This window comes from Bremia lactucae, linkage group LG4, assembly GCF_004359215.1.
Source record: "Bremia lactucae strain SF5 linkage group LG4, whole genome shotgun sequence".
NCBI lineage: Eukaryota > Oomycota > Peronosporomycetes > Peronosporales > Peronosporaceae > Bremia > Bremia lactucae.
The window spans coordinates 4,579,875-4,599,948 of NC_090613.1; the positions used below are offsets into that span (position 1 = coordinate 4,579,875).

General features: G+C 45.5%; 9 protein-coding genes across 9 annotated transcripts; 4 read left to right on the forward strand and 5 right to left on the reverse strand.

Moving 5' to 3' along the window:
* Positions 1-855: 855 nt before the first annotated feature.
* Positions 856-1,056, forward strand: CCR75_002423 (uncharacterized protein; the record flags this gene model as incomplete). Its single annotated transcript, XM_067960520.1, has 1 exon — positions 856-1,056. The coding sequence occupies one exon, from the start codon at positions 856-858 to the stop codon at positions 1,054-1,056; it is 201 nt and encodes a 66-aa protein (XP_067816756.1).
* A 473-nt stretch (positions 1,057-1,529) lies between these two features.
* On the reverse strand, positions 1,530-4,031 carry CCR75_002424 (uncharacterized protein; the record flags this gene model as incomplete). Its single annotated transcript, XM_067960521.1, has 1 exon — positions 1,530-4,031. The coding sequence occupies one exon, from the start codon at positions 4,029-4,031 to the stop codon at positions 1,530-1,532; it is 2,502 nt and encodes an 833-aa protein (XP_067817073.1).
* Positions 4,032-4,518: 487 nt separating this feature from the next.
* Positions 4,519-5,412, reverse strand: CCR75_002425 (uncharacterized protein; the record flags this gene model as incomplete). The annotated part of the gene is made up of 1 exon (XM_067960522.1): positions 4,519-5,412. One exon carries the CDS (start codon positions 5,410-5,412, stop codon positions 4,519-4,521), a length of 894 nt encoding a protein of 297 aa, XP_067816762.1.
* Positions 5,413-5,782: 370 nt separating this feature from the next.
* Positions 5,783-7,474, forward strand: CCR75_002426 (uncharacterized protein; the record flags this gene model as incomplete). The annotated part of the gene is made up of 1 exon (XM_067960523.1): positions 5,783-7,474. One exon carries the CDS (start codon positions 5,783-5,785, stop codon positions 7,472-7,474), a length of 1,692 nt encoding a protein of 563 aa, XP_067816761.1.
* Positions 7,475-7,713: 239 nt separating this feature from the next.
* On the reverse strand, positions 7,714-12,634 carry CCR75_002427 (uncharacterized protein). Its single transcript, XM_067960524.1, has 9 exons — positions 12,499-12,634; positions 12,238-12,422; positions 11,984-12,167; positions 11,244-11,886; positions 11,048-11,175; positions 10,335-10,984; positions 9,370-10,004; positions 8,480-9,297; positions 7,714-8,415 (listed from the first exon to the last, which is right to left on the reverse strand). The coding sequence occupies exons 4-9, from the start codon at positions 11,491-11,493 to the stop codon at positions 7,834-7,836; spliced, it is 3,063 nt and encodes a 1,020-aa protein (XP_067816760.1). The 5' UTR covers positions 11,494-11,886; positions 11,984-12,167; positions 12,238-12,422; positions 12,499-12,634; the 3' UTR covers positions 7,714-7,833.
* A 718-nt stretch (positions 12,635-13,352) lies between these two features.
* Positions 13,353-14,495, forward strand: CCR75_002428 (uncharacterized protein; the record flags this gene model as incomplete). The annotated part of the gene is made up of 6 exons (XM_067960525.1): positions 13,353-13,471; positions 13,552-13,627; positions 13,700-13,786; positions 13,848-14,183; positions 14,250-14,347; positions 14,420-14,495. 6 exons carry the CDS (start codon positions 13,353-13,355, stop codon positions 14,493-14,495), a joined length of 792 nt encoding a protein of 263 aa, XP_067816755.1.
* Positions 13,428-16,235, reverse strand: CCR75_002429 (uncharacterized protein; the record flags this gene model as incomplete). Its single annotated transcript, XM_067960526.1, has 5 exons — positions 13,428-14,183; positions 14,250-14,672; positions 14,737-15,706; positions 15,781-16,027; positions 16,103-16,235. The coding sequence occupies 4 exons, from the start codon at positions 16,233-16,235 to the stop codon at positions 14,592-14,594; spliced, it is 1,431 nt and encodes a 476-aa protein (XP_067816754.1). The 3' UTR covers positions 13,428-14,183; positions 14,250-14,591.
* Positions 16,236-16,395: 160 nt separating this feature from the next.
* Positions 16,396-17,178, forward strand: CCR75_002430 (uncharacterized protein; the record flags this gene model as incomplete). Its single annotated transcript, XM_067960527.1, has 1 exon — positions 16,396-17,178. One exon carries the CDS (start codon positions 16,396-16,398, stop codon positions 17,176-17,178), a length of 783 nt encoding a protein of 260 aa, XP_067816292.1.
* Positions 17,179-17,274: 96 nt separating this feature from the next.
* Positions 17,275-18,747, reverse strand: CCR75_002431 (uncharacterized protein; the record flags this gene model as incomplete). The annotated part of the gene is made up of 1 exon (XM_067960528.1): positions 17,275-18,747. One exon carries the CDS (start codon positions 18,745-18,747, stop codon positions 17,275-17,277), a length of 1,473 nt encoding a protein of 490 aa, XP_067816293.1.
* Positions 18,748-20,074: the final 1,327 nt, after the last annotated feature.

Sequence of the window (20,074 nt, forward strand, 5' to 3'; positions counted from 1 at the left end):
AATGCCTCAAACTGCTCCAACTGAGCAACATGTTGCTCAGGAGGACTACCCAGGAGCCTGGCCAGGGCTTGTTCACCAAGTCCCTGCGCCATTAGCCCTGCCACCTCCCGATGATGTTCGGAGAGGTGGGGAAAATGAGCCCAATCAATGTTGAGGCTCATCCTCACGTACACACGCAGAGATGCGGGTCGTGGGAAGGATTTCAAGTGCTACCAAGTGTAGGCGGGCACGTCGTAATGCGGCCACGCTCTACTTAGCACACACCCTAGCACAGCGAGGAAGCGGTTTGCACCTGCTTCTCTTGCGTGCAGTGAGGTAGTTGTGGTGGGCGCGCAAGCGACCTCACCCAACACACTAAGAACTCTGGTGAAGTGACGTCACGGGAGCGGTAATCCGTCTCCTCGTGCGCACTTACCAAGTAGGTAGTAAATTTCAGACTGATTTATATTTAATAGAATTAAATACAAATACCTATTTTTACCAATTAAAATGATATCTCTATAGATATCATTTAATATGTATTGCGAGCGTATCTTTATAGATACCTCGCGTAACTGATGACGCTAGCCGTCATCATGGATGACGCTGGGCGTCATCCCTCCTAATGTGAATGCACCCATGTGCATCACATCCACAAGGGTTGGTCACAAATGTGCACCACACCCGAGTGTTGGGTCTAATTACTATTATTTAGTAATTGACCATCCCCTTAAGTACCAAATGTACTTAATGGGGACTGTGTAACATTAGGGCAACTCTAGCCCGTTACAAATAGTGTTGTTGGATGCGCTTTACTTAGCGACAGGATCATCCACAGAAATCGCCGGCGTGTATCCGACACCTGCCGTATCTAATATGGAGAGTGACAATGCAGATTTGACACTCTATTTGCGAGCCACGACTAAAATTTGCTATGAGAACAACAATGCGGCTTTTGCTGACGTCCGTGAAGACAATCTGATTGGAATATATACGATACCCGAAGGGACTGCAAGAAGAAAAAGCAGCATAATGAAAGCTCTTTTATGCTTCTTATCACGCCTTGTAGATTATTAATGAATCTCCACACTATCGCAGCTTCCGTCAGGAAACAGTATCATGAATTGCCATACAACCGGCTGCGCCTATAGCTGCACAACAGTCACACCTGCTTCGCAATGGCAGATGTACTTGCACGACCTTCGGTTTGCGTCTTCTTGTGCTACGACTAGCCGCAATCATTGCGACGCCAGTGATGCTCTCGTAAACATTGATGACATATTTTGGAGCGTTTGGACTGTTGTAAAGATGCCATCCGATACGACATTGCCAATTGTCTCCCCTATAATGAATCGTGTCAGTAGAATTTGCGAGCAACGCCTACGTTAAAGTCGCAGCAATATAGATTGAGATAGATTGAAAGTTGCGATCCAAATATACGCAACAAGGTGCATACAAAATGTATTGGCATTCAGAGGCGGAGGTGCCTATCTCGTTCTAGAATTTGAGGGAGTGATGCCTTGCGGAAGAAAAAGTTTGAATTAATTCTGTTATGATTCCGTGAATCCTTTAACTTTGTGTCTTTTAGAAGCACGAATGGACGGTGCTACGAATTGTTCATTCCTGGGTATCTGTTGGAATGGGAGAGATAGAAATTTTTGTTGTTGAGCTTGAACACGTTCCTTCAGCGCTCGGAGCACCGTGTCGCTTCTTAACGCGTGATAATTATGTTGGGTTGCGTCGACTAGTTCGACCAAATAATTGTAGAGAATGTTATAACCGACTTCGCTCTTTAAAGTGTCGTCACGTCTTAGTTTGATCGAATGTACCAGCCAATTATCAATGTAGAGAACCATTAAATCTTTGCGCCGAGTTGCATGGACATGTGTACACCTCAGCCACAAGGCTTCATCAAACAACATGAGCTGAAATTTATCTTCGTTCAACAATTGCATAAGTTTTAAAACTATCGAAATGTCCACAGTTTTCATCCAATCAAGCATGCGGACGAGAAGTTCCAATTTTTTATCTTTTAAAAATCCTTGCAGCGTCGAGTGTTTAAAATTAAGTGCCTTGACAACGTCGTCAAATTGTCCGCCATCTAAATAACTGCGTACAGCAGCCTCAACACTTAGTCTTTCGGAGAGTGGAATATCTTTTACAACTGCGGAAATAATATGATCTTGTTCCGTGCGTAACGAAAGCAGATCCCACCAGTCGTCGATTTGATAGCGTACATACCATGCAAAAGCTGGACTATCCGGAGGATGTTTAGCATTTATAACTAATTCCTTTAAAACATTACGAATTTCGAACCATCTCAAGGTCTTGACATTATGGCCCCAATTTGACAGCATGGTGTGCAAGAGTCTAGCAGGTAGTGAGACGTCTTGTGGATAAGTATTGGCTAGTAAAATACTCCTCGCCATCTTGATTTCATCATTACCGAAATCATTTGTGAGAAATTCGTCATATTGATCGATGCCGTACTCGCGGAGATCGTACTCAGCACAAGCCCACCACAACTTTGCTTCCGAGGCTCCTTCTGGTGACGTCGGGGATAGTCCCAGAGCATCAAAAAGTGTAGCTGAATATTCATCGCGCAAGGCAGAGAACTTTGCCGTTTTACGGTCCTTCAATTTCATCAGAACGCCCGAGTTATTACTATCTTCGAGTATGCTTAACACACGATTCCTAATTACACGCCTCCTCTCCAATTGAAGTTTGTGCTTTGATGCGGACACTGAAATTTGGAGCTCTGCTTCTGCCATCAAAACATCAGCTGACGTGGATGACAATTGTTTTACGATACGGGCACCTGAACTTGCTCTAAAAGGGTTAAAATTCTGCGCTACCTGCAAATGCACGGCTTGTTCTAGTTCTTTTGTTAAATCTGTAATCGTAACCTTGAATCTAGACAAAATGTTGGACCCCACTAGCTGAAATTGCAAATTGTCAACCAATCGTTTCGCTTCCTTTAGCGTTCGCAATTCCATTGATAACTTTTTATCTTTTGAAATAGGCATCACTAGTTTTTTTCGGTTAGTGTTCCGATAAATCTCATTTTGCACAAGATGTGTCGCTACTTCTACAAAGCCTTCGTCATTTTGGCCTGGAATATTAAGGAACTCGGCTTTCACGTGACGAAGAATGTCCAACTCAATAATGGCTTTCTGCTGGGCGAGCCACCGGTGACAGTTCACTAATTGATCACGCGGACTTAAGAGCAGGGTCCCATCGTCCAGTACATTGTGAAATTGTTTCATCTGAATTTGCAATCGTTCCAGCCATAATTCGAAAACGCCGGCTTTTACTTTTTCAATATGCAACATCTCTTGTAACTTCTTCACAGTGGGTAACGCAGCCACAGATTCGGCGGCATTGCTATTTACATTGAAGATCCAGTAACCCGTACGTTGCGTTTCGAGGTCGGTCATAACAGCAGCATTCACGACTTGATCATGGTCAAAGAGCTCGTCTATAAACATTTGGGCAGACTCAGCCAACCTTTCAACATTATTATCCATGGCTGCAAATCTCTTAATTAGTTTAGGTATTCTTTCGTCAACGATGGAAACGAGTTGAGCGACCGTCACGAAGGGGTCGAGAGTTTGAGAGACTGCTGATGTTGGAGGCCAAGCTAAATTTGCATTGGCTGAAATCTCTTTACACTTTGCCACAAATTCCTTGCCAGAATCCGTGGTTAAAATCGTTTCAATGTGCTTTGCTATAGCCTTTTGCACTTTCACTGACGGTTCATTTTTTTGCCTATTTACTGCGTTGATAATTGGATCTATGAAATGCTGGCTTGAATGGATAGCATCCGTAAGCAGCGAATTCACCAGTGATGGCGGTGGTCTTGTCCTTTCCTCCACATCAGCAGATGTATAGGCGGAATTTCCTATATGCGGCAGTCTAAGGCCTCGATTCGCTTGGTTTGCCCCAGCGCTGGCGACTACTGCGGTCGTCTCGCTACATCCCAACAAGGCTAAGATACTAAGTAGACTGACAAAGTCGCGCAGTAATAAATGGAGCATGGACTTTGGAGACATTGCGGGTGACACAAGGAAAGGAAATCTAGAAATGAGTGGCAAGGGTGATGCGCAAATAGCTGATCTGCATCTAAATATTCAAAAGATACTATTTTAGATTCACTTGCAAATTTGGGTGTCAGAGCAGCTACGTAAAATCTGATCTGCCATTATATTTACATATGAATTCGATGAAGTTTCCTTCAAATTCGATGGTTATGAATCTTAGGAGAAAATGTTTACGGTTCCCTTATATTAATTGGAAATTAAGAGGACTAAAGAATCAAAAAATTAAGGTAAAATTGCCATCAAATTTGAGGGTAACCACACGTTTCTTTTCAGACAGGAGAGGAAAACGAGTCGAAATAAGGAGATATAAAGATAAATTCTTGACGCGCTCCCACTCAAATATCTGATTTCTTATTAAGTAGATTGATACTATTTGCCGAAATGACATTCTATAGGTGCAAATTCTTTCAATCTAACACTTGTTTGCCGCTATTGCAAGTCAATCCAGACTCAAGAGCCTGTCCTTCGGTTGTAAATATCTCCATTGGCCAACTGGCAGCGATCCTAGCTTCACGCCTCCAATTCGAACGCGTTTTAGTGCTACTACACGCAGTCCGACATGTTCACACATTCGACGAATGTGTCGCTTCTTTCCTTCTGTTAATACTAGTCGCAGTTGATTTGCATTAAGGGCCTCCACGGACTTGGCACGGTATGTGATACCCTCGTCCGAAGTTACGCCTGCTTGCAACATCTCAATCTTTCGACGAAGTTCATCCGTTAATGGGTCCAGCATGACGCTTAATCGAACGAGATACTCTTTTTCAACACCGCTTGTAGGGTCCAACAACTGTTTTGCAATCGTTCCGTCTTGAGTAAACAAAAGCAAGCCGGTCGAGTTGACATCCAAGCGACCACAGACCGCCATCTTCCATAACGCAACAGGCTCTACTCTCTGTTTCGGCTTCATTCGACTCAACTCGTGGCATTCGTTCGCAAACGTGAGTAGTCGAACTGCAGGTGTCTTATTCAGCTCCGGCTGCGAAGAGACATAGCCCAAGGGTTTGTTCAGTACCAGCGTAATCTTGTTATTCTGATGTCTTTGCGCTTGAAAGTCTAATCGGACATCGGTGTTTGTAGGCACCTTAAGCCACTTTGCCTGTACGCGTTCGCCATTCACCACGACGTCACCCGCTTGAATGTATTCTTCAGCCTCGCGCCGAGAACAGAGGCCCTTCTGCGCCATTAACTTTGCAAGTCGAATTAGACCTTTGCTATCGTCTGAAGGAGGCTTGGATAGGAGGCTAGAGACGATGGAAACATCTGAAAGCAGCGCCTCGTTGCGCCTTCGATGCGTCAATGTAAACCCACGTTTCAAGATTATGCGCAGCATACTTGTTGGTTCTATTGACGAAGTATAATATGCATTAGTCCCTATTTGTGTCGATTAACTTAATTGTATTATCGAAAATTAGCGAAAGAAAGGTGAATCTGACTTAATTTTGTGATCTCGTTGTCAAGTCTGCAACTGCGCTCGTCGCAACATTTGCATCGTGGGACTGTTTCCATTGACGTTTTGTTTTGAACATACAGTGGCCACTTAGCCCCGGCAATTCATTAAAGGTACGAAAGAAAGCTAACATGGACATGATATTCAGTTTAATAGTAAACGTCAGCTATTTCTGCCGCCGTCGGAAATCCAAGCAGCACTAGCCAGTCAAATGAGGTCACAAGTGAAACTTTTCTCTAAACTATAGGCAACGATGGCCGATGAGACTAAAATTTCAATCTTTATGGAGCGTCCGAGCGGTAAATGTAACGATCAAAACGACTCGACCTTTGCTCACCACCTGACTCCTGCAAAGCCGCCCACTTTTGAGCTAGAAGATACGGTACTGCGTGACGGCAAGCTGCTGACTTTATTGTCAGGAGAATGTATTGGGCTATTTTCTCAGTACGCAGGTGTCGGGTTCCTAACTGGCATCATCCCTGGTGTCATTTACCCAATCCTCCAGGGATATTTAAACGCAGAAGGCACGACAGTCGTATCGGCCACAGTCTTAGTGCAAATTCCGTGGTGCTACAAAATGTTTTTTGGCGTCATAAGCGACTGCTTTCCCATCTTGGGCTACCGTCGTCGCCCTTACATGGTTCTTGGTTGGGTCTTTTGCATTGCGATTCTGCTGATTATGGCAGCAATGACAACTCCAGATCCGTACTATGGCGACTCGACAATGCACCGTATCAATGAAATCGACTGGACCGAAGCACAGATCAATAGCATTAACTTCCATGCCCCCAGCTCTGCCAGCAAGTACGTCGTGCCAATGATGCTCGCATCGTTTGGCTACCTCATGTGTGAAGTTGCCGCCGATGCCATGGTAGTCGAGTATGCGCAGCGTGAACATATTGAGAAACGTGGGCGAATCCAGACAGCCGTGTACGCGATAAAAACCTCTTTTACGGCCATTGGGGCCTCTGTGATTGCAATTTTCATGAATGGAGAGGAGTACGCTGGCTCGTTTAGCTTTTCACTCTCGTTCCAGGAATTGATGCTTATTACGGGACTCATTTGCACCCCGTTGATTTTTTTTTCATGGATTTTGCTTCATGAAAACCGTGTGACAAAAAATGGGTCGTTTATGGAGTACATGGCGTCATTCTGGGGCTTGCTTCAAAAGCGGGCAATTTACCAAATTGTGGCCTACAAGTTTTTTTCCGGTGTTTTTAATAGTTTCAACATTGTGTCTTCAAGCAACATTAAATTGTATTGGGTACACGCGACACCTTTTAACAATAGTTTCATGACAATCGTGGGTACGATCTTCTACGCCATCACTTTAGCTTTGACTGGCAAGTATGGTCTTCACTGGAACTGGCGCACAATTACTATCGTCACCATGTGTGGAGCTCTGAGTATTGACGCTTTCATGACAATGTTTACCGTCTGGAATGTCGTCCGAAACCAGTGGTTCTGGCTTGGTGTGCCCATGATTGAATACCTTCCTGATGGCATTCGATTTATGATTGCCACGTATGTCGTCGTGGAGCTTGCCGAGCCTGGCCACGAGGGTGCTTTATATGGTCTATTGACTGCCACAACGAACCTCACGACGCCGTTTGGCCGCTCCATGGCAAAGATTGTAAACGGTCAATTTCATGTGTGGCTGAAGGACATTCAATCCGACACGACGTTGGTTCGCCGGGACGTGACGATTACTATCTGGATGTGCTACGGTATGAAGCTCTTGTCCCTAGCATTCTTACCATTGCTACCCCGTCAAAGAGCGGAGACTCAGGAGTTGAAGCGTACGGGTGGTACGAGCCAGGTCATGGGCATTGTAACTGCGGGGTATCTTGCGTTTGCGATTGTATGGGCGACGATGGTGAATTTGCTGTCCATATACGCGAGCACCATGTGCTGGAAAGTCACTGGTGGTTGCGCGCCGAAGTAAGATTTGGGAGATACGCATTCGATGAATAAATAGACAGTTTAGAAAGGCCCACGAGTACAATTTCTTGGGTTGTTTTAGCATGCTAGAAATGGCAACTTTTGTTTTAAATGAACGAGGAGTGAAGCAACATCTTGCTTAAACTATGGCAGCGAGCGATGTTGCACTGTAAGAGCATTTCTTAAGCAAGTGATGGCTGATTACTAGTGACAGACCTAATAACGGTACACAAAAATTACAACAAAGTGCTTACGTGCCCACCAGTTTCCAGCACTAATACACTGCGTAAATGTACTTGGACTATAACAATACACAAAAATTACCAAATTGTTTTTTTTATCTAGCATGTCCTCCTGTGAGTCTCACCCTTGCTTCGGCTTCTTGCTCGTGATGCCAACCGCAGGCTGTGATTTTGCAGCGGCAGTGCCCGCGGTAGGATGATAAAACCGAATTTCGCACATCATTCGTTGACGAATTTCCGTCACATTCATTTTCTTCTCGTCAAATTCGAGCTGAATCGTTCCAGGGGCGACAATTTCTTCTTCCAGCGATCGAATGCTGGCCAAATACTTGTGCGACAGGGCCTCATCCAGCGTTGCACGTTTACGAGGATTCATTTTGAGCATCCACGTCAGTAGCTCAATCGCTTCTGGTTCCGCACCAGAATACATTTCCTGCAAATTGCGCTTCGGTCGAGGTGGTAGACTCCGTAAATAAAACTGCACGTCAGGGTCAGCAATCTCTGCAATATCGTCTTCCTCCATCGTCCCTAGCACGTCTAGAATCGTATTTAACTGGTCGCGGCTATCCTGTGGCAGCGCGACTTGTCCAGCGCCAGGACTAAGAGGAAAACAAGACACGCCCGGAAAAAGCGGCTCGCGTTGATAATGTGACGGCACACTACTTTTTTGCATACTCAAAAGCTCGGCAAAGATGCAACCAACCTAATAAAGACAAGCACCAGCTCGAAATTAGCGCTCAGGTGCATCGAGATGTAGTAGTACTTACCGACCACACGTCAATCGCGGCAGAGTAATCGTGGTCCCGAAAAATAATTTCAGGAGCACGGTACCAACGCGTGACCACGTGCTCTGTTAATTGGCGCTTGATGCGACCAGCGGGAGTTCGTGGGTGTACACCCACGCCCTGTAGCGTGCTTTCATCAAGCGTTGATCCATCACTTAGACGCTTTCGTTTACGCCCTGTCGTTGACGCGGACGATGAGAGTCCACGGGCTAAGCCAAAGTCACAAATCTTTATGGCAACGGGCGAGAGGTTGAGCAATACATTTGCGGGTTTCAAGTCACGATGTACAATCTCGGCCGAGTGCATGTACTTAAGCGCCTTGAGTAGATCCAGTAGTAACCATCGTAAATGCTCTGCCGTGAGAAATTGAGGGGAATGAAGCAATTTTTCCAAGTCCGACGGCAAGTACTCAAACACTACAAACAAATCTTGAAAGCGATTCATGTCACCGGGCGCAATAATTTCACGAATTTGCACAATATTTGGATGTCGCAATTGCCGCAAAATGCACAATTCACGTAAAATACGCTTTGCATCAATGGGGTCGGAAAATACGTTTTGAATCTTCTTTATGGCTACAATTTCGCCAGTTGGCAAGTGTTTGCAACGCACGACTTGTCCATAGCTTCCCTGTCCAAGAACACACTCGATTGAGTAATTCGGGGCAATCTCACTCCAGCCCGGTATCGTTGATGCATTAGACGTTACGACAGCAGGTACCGAGGCTGTGACTGAAGGCATCTTTTGCACAACAACGGGTACCGAAGGTACTGCAATTGTCACCAGGGACTTTTCCGTAGCTATACGTTACAAGCAAACGATTAAGCTTTTTGTTACATCAACTTTTTACTACTCGTTCAAGCTTAACGTACGTGTTTCTTGTGTCTGATTTAGTACCGCTGGTGTGGCAGCAAGGGCCTCGGAGCTCACCATAGCAAACGGTAAGTGGGTGAATTCCTGGGCCACCACGAGCATTTCTGCTCGTACGGAACTCCCTATGAGCGGACTACACGATCCAAGAAGCATCATTTTTGTCTGATTTCTTGTAATAAACTCGAGTCTTACACTCGCGACGGCTGATCCTTGGATGCAATGAGCTAATGCATTGGCCAGTACAGTCGCTGTTGATGGAGGTACGAGATACTGCAGGTCGTGATGTAAGTTACGGCCCGCGACTTCATCGCGAGAGTAGCCACAGAGCTTCACTGCGTAATCATTCCAGAGAATCACGCGCATGGACTCGTCCACGACAAATACCAACGAAAGTGACGTGTACAATGCTTTCCCAAGACTCATTAAGCTCTCGGTCGAGGCACAGTAATTCTCGATACTACTTACAAAGCTCTGCACCGCGTGTAGTGTCGTATCCTCGCACTGCTCGCCAATTGTCTGCATCATGATCTTGCGCACGACACTATTGCGCTTCGTTAGGAACGCGGCAGGCCCCGGCGCTTTGTCACTCGCAACCGCAGGGACAGCCACAGACGTCAACGCTAACGATCGACCGCTACCTAATTCAGTCTCTACGGACGAATCAAAGTGCACCGAGTGCGCCTTGTTGCCATTCATCGCTATGGAAGTGAGGGGAATCGCCGCTCTCGATTTAGTCCGAGTTTCGGCATAGTTTATTTAAGCTTAAATTACGGAAATAATTAAGTAGTTTATTGTTATGGTATTCAATGATAGCGCGGAAATGGCTTTCTCGTTGAAGATGGCTTCCTCGTTAAAGATGGCTTCCTCGTTAAAAAAATGGCTTCCTCTTTGAAAATAGCTTCAACATTAAAGATGGCTTTCTCGTTAAAGATGGCTTTCTCGTTAATGATGGCTTCTTCAGCACCGCTCGAAGATTTTGTAGAGATTGGTCAGGCATGCCGCAGGCGTAATAAGTTGTGTATCATTAAGTTCATTGGGTGGACAAAACGATGAAGCTTTAGTAGCTGGAAACAAGACGTGCTCAAGCACTAGGGCTTCGCGCTCGGCGTTGCCAGGGTACCGCATTTCGCCGTACCAGCGTGCCAGGACCTGCGCAATGCTTTCAAAACATGGTTCCTCTTCTTCCCAATTCACTTCGGTTGCTAGATGAAATACAAATTCTGGGAGGGAATGAATTGACGGTTCATGATCGATTAACAGCTGTGGAAGTGTCCGTAGCATGCCCTGAGCATCAATTTCGAGCGAAAAGTATTCGAAGAGCATCGGACCGTTGGCACTTAGCAACGTCTTGATCTCACTCGCAAATTGCTCTTTCGGTCCATCTTCCTCGTCGTAGCCATTTCGAGGATTTTGAAGGGCCTCGAGGACCAATTTGTCAACTGGAAACGGGGTCTGCAGCCGAATTGGCCGTGAAGAACCAAATTGCTCGAGAGCCTGTTGATAGAACACGTGGTACGCAATGACATCGTGTCGCACAATATAAAGCTTCGTGCGGAATTGCAATAGCGAAAAGTGCTTGTCCACGACACCAACGAAACTATGTTCACGAAAGAGCTAGCGAGATAAAGATTTTTAAAAAAAAAACACGATTTTTCGAGTGGTTTCGATAGATTGTACCTGACCAAGTGCCTTGTTTTTCTTTTGTCGCATCAAAGCCAGTAAATTCTGAATGCTTGATAATGTTTGTGGACTCGGTGCATTCTTCTGGTTAACTTGACGATCGTTGTCGGCCTCTGGTTCAGGTTCTAGTTGTTGAAACAGCAAAGTGCGATAAAAGTCGCGTACCAAACGTCTTTATAAATACAAGTCTTACCTCCACTCGATTGAATGATCGATAATTTCCTCTTTGAAGATAAGTTGGAGATTTCTCGACTGCAAGTATTAGTTTGCTTTTGAATCTCGTAAGAGGTGGTGTCGGTATTGCCTCGAGTCTCCTGGGAAGTGGACTGCGAGAGTTGGCTTCTTTGAGACTCAAGAAAACGATATTTGTCAATAGTATTCGATCGATGGTCCGTTCGCACCAAACGCTGCGGTGCCTTTTGATAAGTAAATTCACACAGCATCGGTTAGCAATGAATCTACGATTCCCGATCTGATACATGGTATAAATGTTCGACTACCAAAGCTGGTTGGTACTTCTTGGAAGGTGGCGTCGCCTTTTCACTGAGATCAACCTCGATCGAGTCGGTGGATCGATTAACTTCGTCGTCACTCCCACTTTCACACTTCTTTATACTCGCTTTGCTTGCTTCTGTTGTAGTTTCTGTTCCTTCCTTCACACATTTGCGTCTGCGCTGCTGTTTTGCGTATGTTTCCTTGTTGCTTGATAGTGAGACGTCTAGCATTGCGGTTATTGGTTGAACGAGAAATCGTCGACTTTCGTTGCTGCCTTTCAATCGTTTCTCAAGTGCTTGACTTATCGAATCGACAATATCTTCTTCATGAAGAAAGTGAACCTACAGGACATTGCAACAACAAAAAGCAAATGCTAAACGATAAGTTAATTATTCAAGAGAACGAAAGCTACTAGTATATATTTCAGCTCATGCGCACCTCTCGTTTGGTCGGATGTATGTTTACATCCAGATTGCGAGGTGGGAGCTTTAAGCTTAAATAAATAAATGGATGGGCATTCTTCGGTAAGAAGAGCGAGTAGACGTATTCACAAGCCCGCTTAAGTGATAAGCAATCAACGAGCCGGTCGTTAATAAATAGAATAACGCTGCTTTTCTTTATACTGCAACACAACACCAGAAAGTCAGGAAAGAAACGCATTTGCAATAGATACAAAAATCTGCATGTGGTACTGGTAGTTGGCATTACTGATAAAGCCACAGACTTGACGCTGTAAGTTGATTGAGCCAACGGTTGCATCTCTACTGTGTTCAAACACCATTAATTCAGCAGCAAGTTTGCTTCCATAGATGGTGCGAATTGCATCCAACTGCGAGGAGCTCTGGGAAGTGTTGATACCGCAAGACGATTCACGATACTGTAGAGAGCGAAACACAACCACGTAAAGCTTTCAAACTAACTCATAAGACACTCATCCGTTGCAATCATTTTACCTTTTTACATACAAATCCAACACCTTTCGCACCATAGTGAATTGCATACTTCTGTATCACATCCAGAATGCGACCATACTGCTCCGATGGATTCTTGAGCGCTTGCTTTCTCGTACTTAAATTGTAAAACAAATCTTCGACCTATAAAAGAGCACGCAACGAGTGATTGAGCATTTTCATTAGACAATTAATGGCTCGACGTGTTGGCTAAGATACGCACCACAATCTGCGTGCCGTCCTTTCCCGCGCATGGCTTAGGATCCTTTGACTCTCCGAGTCTCTTTGCCACCAGCTTACCATCACGATACGATGCTCTACAAAAAAAGAGTTAATACTTGTGCAAGCTTGTAATAATTTAAAATTATTTGACGCCTTGACGCACTTGTAAGCACAAGGCTGATCCGCCGTTCGGGACGTGATCGTCACATGTGCCACGTGTGAGATGCTGGCGAGGGCTTCGCCTCGAAAGCCAAAACTTTGAATCTCTTTGAGATCCTCGAATCGTTTTAATTTGCTAGTTGTAAAGCGTTCACACACAATCTCCAGGTCCTGGCGCTGGATGCCTCGACCGTTATCCTGAACTTGGAGCAATGTAAGACCTCCTTGGCTTACTGTCACTGTCACGTGCGTTGCTCCCGCATCAAGCGCATTCTCTAAAAGCTCCTTGACTGCATTAGCAGGACGATGCACTACTTCGCCAGCCGCAATGCGATTAATCACCTCCGTGCTAAGACGCTGGATTCGCGGCGCTGGGGTTGTCATTTTCGTTTTGACTGACGTACTTTATGGCGGGAATGCATAGGATTGGTCAAGATTCTGAGTTACGTACCCGGGTATCGTACTAAATTCGAAAAATGGTAGCTTTTAGCGTCTACAAGTCGTCCAAGTACCTCTTCGATTGCGTGAGCACCACGGATGTCGCTCCATCACAGCCTTATTCAATGGCGAAACAAGATGCTTTCGAAGCTCTACAGTGCGTATTTAGTGGCATAAAAGGTCAAAAGGACTGACTGGTGCGATGGAAAAAAGTGCTGACTATGCGGGTGGTAATAGACTCGATTCAGTCGATGTAGTTAAGCGTATCGACAATGCTGAGCTGAAAACGCTTATTGCTTGCTGTGAAGAACCAGTAATTCATTGTTAAAGAATTTATGTATATCCGTTTCAATAGTAATGACTCGGTATGTTGTTATTGATGTAGCCTCTGGAGGCGATTGTTACGCCAGTAACACATGGGGACATTGTCCCGTTCCAAACCTTTGCCAAGTATTTGAATAATCGACAGCGGGTGCGATAATTAACAAAACTTGAGGGATGTAGTTATGACGGAAACCGTGGTGAGATTATAGGCTGGAGTCGTTATCCTTGCAGACGGACGTCTGTTGATACTGGCTCCAGTTCAAAAAGATGAATTAAGGCTGCAATGTATTGTTGTGAAGCCAACTTCCGAAATTGCTGCTGCTTTGTCGTCAAGCTCGAAAGCACGAAGCGTCCGTGATGCAAAACTTACTCATTTTTCGCAGAATGCAATGCAGACCCATGCTTCCAGTATCACACCGACCCCGACGTTAGAACCATCAAGCAAAAAAAGCCGCCGAAGCCAAGTGTGGCCAGATTCGAGCAGTAATTACGGTTCAGCTGAAGCAAATCATGGCTCAAGGGCTGAGCGAAGGGAAGATGATCGGGTATTTAAAAGCTTACAGTACCCAAATGACATTTGACACTGCCTCTAAATATAATTTGTGTCGTAGAATGAAATTGCACCGCCAGCAGCTTTGATGAATGGAAAACCTTACCTGCTTTCAAGTTTATCGCGAATTGAGCGAGCAACACAAATCGCTAAACTCCGGTACGCTGGTAATCAGTTTTTGAATTGGCATAGCCGTCTCATCCACGTTTGTTGAATTGTTGTTACCGTTAGGCAAGATTATGAGCGCTTCAATGAGCATTATTACAATGTATTGCAGGAGTGGAGTAACGCAGACCCAACTACCTGATCGTACATTGTAAAAGCACTGGCGGTATTAACCGCAATAGGCTACATAAAAATACCCCACGTATATAAATTTATCGTTGCAACATGAACAGGCATTCTAATTGTAGCACAACGCCTCCATATCTTTAAGCTCCTTGGGCACTTTGGCTGTCATGATCTCAATACCAGACTCTGTGATCTACATAGCCGAGGTAAATTAAGCACAGATCTACTTAAACGTAGGTAATAGAAATATATCGTACCACAACATCATCTTCAATACGGACACCAATACCTCGAAACTCCTCTGGCAAGTCAAAGTCGTTCTTTGGCAAGTAAATTCCAGGCTCCACAGTAATCACCATACCTGGAAGCAATGGCACACTCCGCGTGATGTGCGGTGTGTCATGTGTGTCCAAACCCAGATAATGACCAATGTGAGTTGGATTATACTTTTGAAATTCCCGCATAGCAACGTGTGACATTGTTTTACTCGAGTGTTTCAAAATTCCCATTTCTAGCATGCGCTTTCTCATTACTGTGACGGAATAATCATGCAGCTCATTCAACGAAATCGGTTCCTTCGCCTTCATCATGTTGCCTAAATGTTCTATGCACGTCTTTTGAACAGCCAGCACAAGTTCATACATCAGAGCCTTTCCCGTAGATAGCTCTCCACCCACAGGCCACGTACGCGTAATATCACTTACGTAACCACCAGCAACTTCGCATCCCGAGTCAACTAGCACCAAGTCGTGCTTTTGAAGCATGTCACGTTTAGCCAAGTAGTGAATTATTGCCGCATTAGATCCCGAGCCGACAACATTTGGAAACGCATTCCACAAAGCACCATTTTTCTTAATAGACCCTTCAAAAGTCGAACCTAGTGCAAGCTCGGACATTCCAGGACGCGTGCTTTTCATCATGTCTATAAATCCCAACGCACCGATGTCAGCAGCCAACCGCATGCGCTTCAGTTCGCTTTCTGACTTTAAAACGCGAAGATTTTCAACCAGAATATCTCCCGAGATAAATTTAGTGTGAAATTGCTTCGTTGCCTCCACAAACGCCGGTGAGTATGTGGCCCCGGCCGGCTTGAGCACAAAGACTCGATCGAGACTTGAGAGCAACTTTTGCAAGACTGGAGCTAATTCAGTGAGCTGATAGGCATCATCAGCACCATAACGATCTTTTGCTCCGTCAAGGCCAATGCGGGCGCCGTCCCATTGTTCACTGTTCAATACAGCTAGTAACATCAGCCTTATACGCTTATAAGCCCCACAGCTTTTTTGTTCCGCGACACACACCTATGCGGATCCCGAGGACGTACGAAGAGCACATACAAGCACTTGTCTTGGGTCTTGAGCATCACAGCATGAGCATCAGGTTCCTCTAATCCTGTGAGGTACATAAAGTTGGTGTTCTGGTGGAATTCCCACGGGATGTCGTGAGTCATGTACTTGACTTCTGCCGCATTCGCAATGAGCGCAGAATTATTAGGCATCGACGCGAAAAGCTTTTGCCGGCGTTCCTGAAATTCCGTCGTTGACAGACCTGCCCATAAGAACAATAGCCAAGACCGAAAAAATGTGAGCAGATACCGGCATCGACCACATTCGAGTCACGCACCGGGCTGGAGACAGCCAGGTTGAGCCTTATAAGGGTTCAGCGAGTCGTTCTCGTTCGCTTTCGAGATCGAAGATGCAGATCTTAAAGCAAACGACCACTTTGAGCCCGCTCGGGCTTGCAAAGCGCGTAACATCACCTTTCGGCACGATGGTGACTGTACGGGCGCGTTCCGTCTAAAGTACGATTCGTTTGACTGGCTTAGACTTTGTGCAATATTCAAGCCGCGCGCGACCGTCACTCTGATTCGTGACATTCAAGCAGAATTGTAGCTCCCGCATTAGCAGTCAAGTAAGATGCCGCAGCATGAGCATATGGATATGCACCGCAAGCGTTACGGCGTGCGCATGGACGCTGCTGAGAAAAAGCGTAAGAAAGAAGCGCGTGAGGTGCACCGCCGGTCGCAGTTTGCCCAGAAGGTGCATGGTCTGCGCGCGAAATTGTACAACCAGAAGCGCTTTAAAGAGAAAGCTGCTATGAAGAAAACACTTGCATTGCATAACGAACGAACGAATAAGCACGCTAATGATGACCAGATTCCAGATGGCGCTGTGCCCTCGTACCTGCTGGACCGCGAGGGAGTCTCTCGCGCCAAGGTGTTAAGCAACACTGTCAAGCAGAAGCGAAAGGAGAAGGCTGGTAAATGGGATGTGCCGATTCCAAAGGTAAAACCCATCGCTGATGATGAGATGTTCAAGGTGCTTCGCTCAGGCAAACGCCGCAATAAGGCGTGGAAACGAATGATCACCAAGGCCACATTCGTGGGAGAAAATTTTACGCGCAAACCTCCCAAATACGAGCGCTTTATCCGCCCGAGTGCTATGCGCTTTAAGAAAGCCCATGTCACGCATCCGGAGCTTAAAACGACTTTTCAGCTGGCCATTCTTGGCGTTAAAAAGAACCCACAGAGTCCACTTTACACGCAGCTGGGGGTCATGACCAAGGGAACTATTATTGAGGTGAATGTGAGTGAGCTGGGCCTTGTTACTACATCAGGAAAAGTCGTGTGGGGAAAGTACGCCCAGATCACGAATGTTCCGGAGAATGACGGCTGCATTAATGCTGTACTGCTCGTCTAATTGCTTGGTAAATATGATTTAATGGCGATTATTTTGATGTGTTGGTTTAAAAAGGCGTAGCTAAAAACTCGGTTGTGGACTTCAAATCCTAGTACACTAGGGCTTATAATTTTCAAGCAAACCGACGTAGGCAAGACCGCTATCAGCGCAGGCCGCTAAAAGCGCATACTTGCCGCCTTCTCGTTGCAATTTGTTGGAAGCTGTATTCACTAATCTGCTTCCCGTAGCGCCAAACGGATGTCCGAGTGCCAAAGATCCACCCCACGTGTTAAGCTTTTCCAATGGCACGCGTCCAACAGCTTCATTCGTCCCAAACAGCTCCTTGCAAAACTTTGGCTCAGCCAGCGCATTTAAATTCGCAAGCACTTGTCCTGCAAATGCCTCATGGATCTCAAAGTAGTCAATGTCGCTTAACTTTAACTTGTTCTTGTCCAATATCTGCTTAATGCCGTGCGCAGGGCCGAGTAGTAACGTTTCAAAGGGGTCGACACCAACAAATAACCAATCTTTCAGGACCGATTTGGGCGTGTAACCAAGCTCCAGCGCCTTTTTCTCAGACATGATTAATGTTGCAGCAGCTCCGTCTGTTAAAAACGAAGAGTTTGCTGCCGTGTGAGTACCATGCGGCTTAATAAACGCCGGCTTTAAAGTTGAGATCTTTTCAAGCGTTGAATTTGGGTTCACTCCATTTTCCTCAGTGCTACCGTTGTACGGCAAGATCTCTCCTTTGTATTTGCCTTCTACATGAGCTCTATATGCCTTTTGATGGGCATCAATGGTGTATTGGTCCATCTCCTGCCTCGTGACGCCAAATCTGGTAGCAAGCCGGTCACTTGAAGAGCCCATAATTTCTCTCGTGTGGAAATTTTGAATAGCAGGTGCAACAGGCGCAAAGTCTGAGAGCTTCAGTCCCTTAAGCAACTTTAACACGCTCATCGGGCCCTTCTTTAGAGCTTTGGGAGCATTAATAAGTCTTTCTCGTATAGGCTTTGAGAAACGAATAGGCACGTCCGAGAAAGTTTCGACGCCACCAGCAACCACAATATCAGCATGACCCGACAAGATCTTTTCGGCTCCCGTACAGATGGCCTGGCTGGAGGATATGCAGGCCTGCGTAACTGTGTGCGCCGGTACATGCTTGGGTATGCCCGCTCCTAGCGCCGCCTCCCGTGCGATATTAGAAGTGCCAACTTCCTGGATGACCGTGCCAGCTAGTACGTAGTCGATGGATTTGGGGTCCAGGGCTGTCTTATTAATGAGCCCCTTAAAGGCGTCACGCATCATATCGTAGGCAATGACATCCTTATAAACGGTCCCAGACTTGGCAAAAGGAAGGCGGACACCGTCTACCACCACCACACGCTTGGCAGCAGCAGTCGATAACGGACGCAAAGGGCTGGTGCCCAAGATAAAGAGACCACGACGGCTTTTTGGTGCTAGCATAAAGAAAATGAGTGAGTACGTAAGGACAATATCTTTAATCAGAACTGGCGCCCCAAGAGAAGACGCTAACTTCACATCGAGTTCTACTTGCAATACCGACGTGAATAAAAACCGGTGGATACGCATTAAGTGCGAAACAGCTCGTAATTTTATCTTTCCACGCACAGCATTCCAGCATGACGAGCGCGCAGCACAATTTGATAGTATTTTATTAGAAAGGTTAAACAGTAAATACATTGGATAATGGGTGTTGTCTTATTTCTTTCTTGACCTAAGATACGTAATTTTCCCAAGGCGATGTGTGTGACGGTAACTTAAGCGTGCTAAATTTGCGTAAATCTATGACTGCTCGACGTCAATAAGTTGGGCGAATGTGAGTCAGCTGCGCGGCAAGAAATAAGAACATTTTTTGTTTACCATGCAAGTATAGCGCGCGTATTGCTTAGCTTTTATATGACGCGTAAGTAACTTCGTGCTTATCTAGGAGGTATTGTAACGGGGCACTACGACTTGTACTGTTTCAGTACAAGTCCACTTCACACTGCTTCAGTTGTGAGTGGTGCCTTACGTTAGGTGACGTAAACTGTACGTGCAGAGGAAGACTTCTCTTAAGACAACTAGACTTAAGAGGGTAAAATGAAAACTGTATCAAATATAATTAAGTGTCTCTTGTTCTATCTTTGTAAATGCTAACTTAAATATAATCTAATACTAAACATGTAAAAGAATTCTTATCTCTACCTTATCTGTAACTCTCTTTGATTACTCCTACAGCTGATTAGTCTGCGGAATAAATAGATATAATGGCCTATACCTATTTATGGAAAAGAATTCTGAATATTACTATATAAAGTATTATCCTCCAAATATTATCTACCTTTTAGATAATATATTAACTAACAACCTTTAAGTGTTAATTTCATGTAACGATACACCCCGTTACATCACCCTTCCCTTAAACGACAATCACTCTGAATGTCATTGGATGGAGTGGTCGCTATGTGACCGCTTAATTTTTTAAAACGATGTTGATTGGTCTGATCCAACATTTTAAATTCTATCGCATGAAAGATCAACTCATGCGTGGTGACGATAGTGCTGCGCCTTCGGCTGCGGTTCGTGCAGCCGCGGGTGACGCATTGCTATCTCTTGCGTCAGATGGAACGTCTGCCGTAGTGTCTATCACTCGCACAACACTAGATGTTGCGAGTGCACGTGGTGATTCACCACGTGAATACGACCCCTCTTTGGAGGTCGACTACGAATGCGAGTCGGATGAAGTGGCCGACTCGGGGAGAATGGAACAGTCGCCTGATATACGTCAGGCGGCTGACTATGAGCCTTCGAATGAGAGGGCTCATTCTGATAGACGAGTAAACAGTCTATTTGGATCCGACGATGAGGATGATCCCTCATCGCCCGTACGATCTCCCATACGGTCACCTGCACGTGT

Coding starts and splice junctions, on each gene's coding strand:
- CCR75_002427 (XM_067960524.1), bottom strand. CDS start 11,493: ATGCTGTGTGAATTTACTTATCAAAAGGCACCGCAGCGTTTGGTGCGA. Junction 11,176..11,243: donor GATCATTCAATCGAGTGGAG/GTAAGACTTGTA, acceptor TTCAACAACTAG/AACCTGAACCAGAGGCCGAC. Junction 10,985..11,047: donor AAAACAAGGCACTTGGTCAG/GTACAATCTATC, acceptor TTATCTCGCTAG/CTCTTTCGTGAACATAGTTT.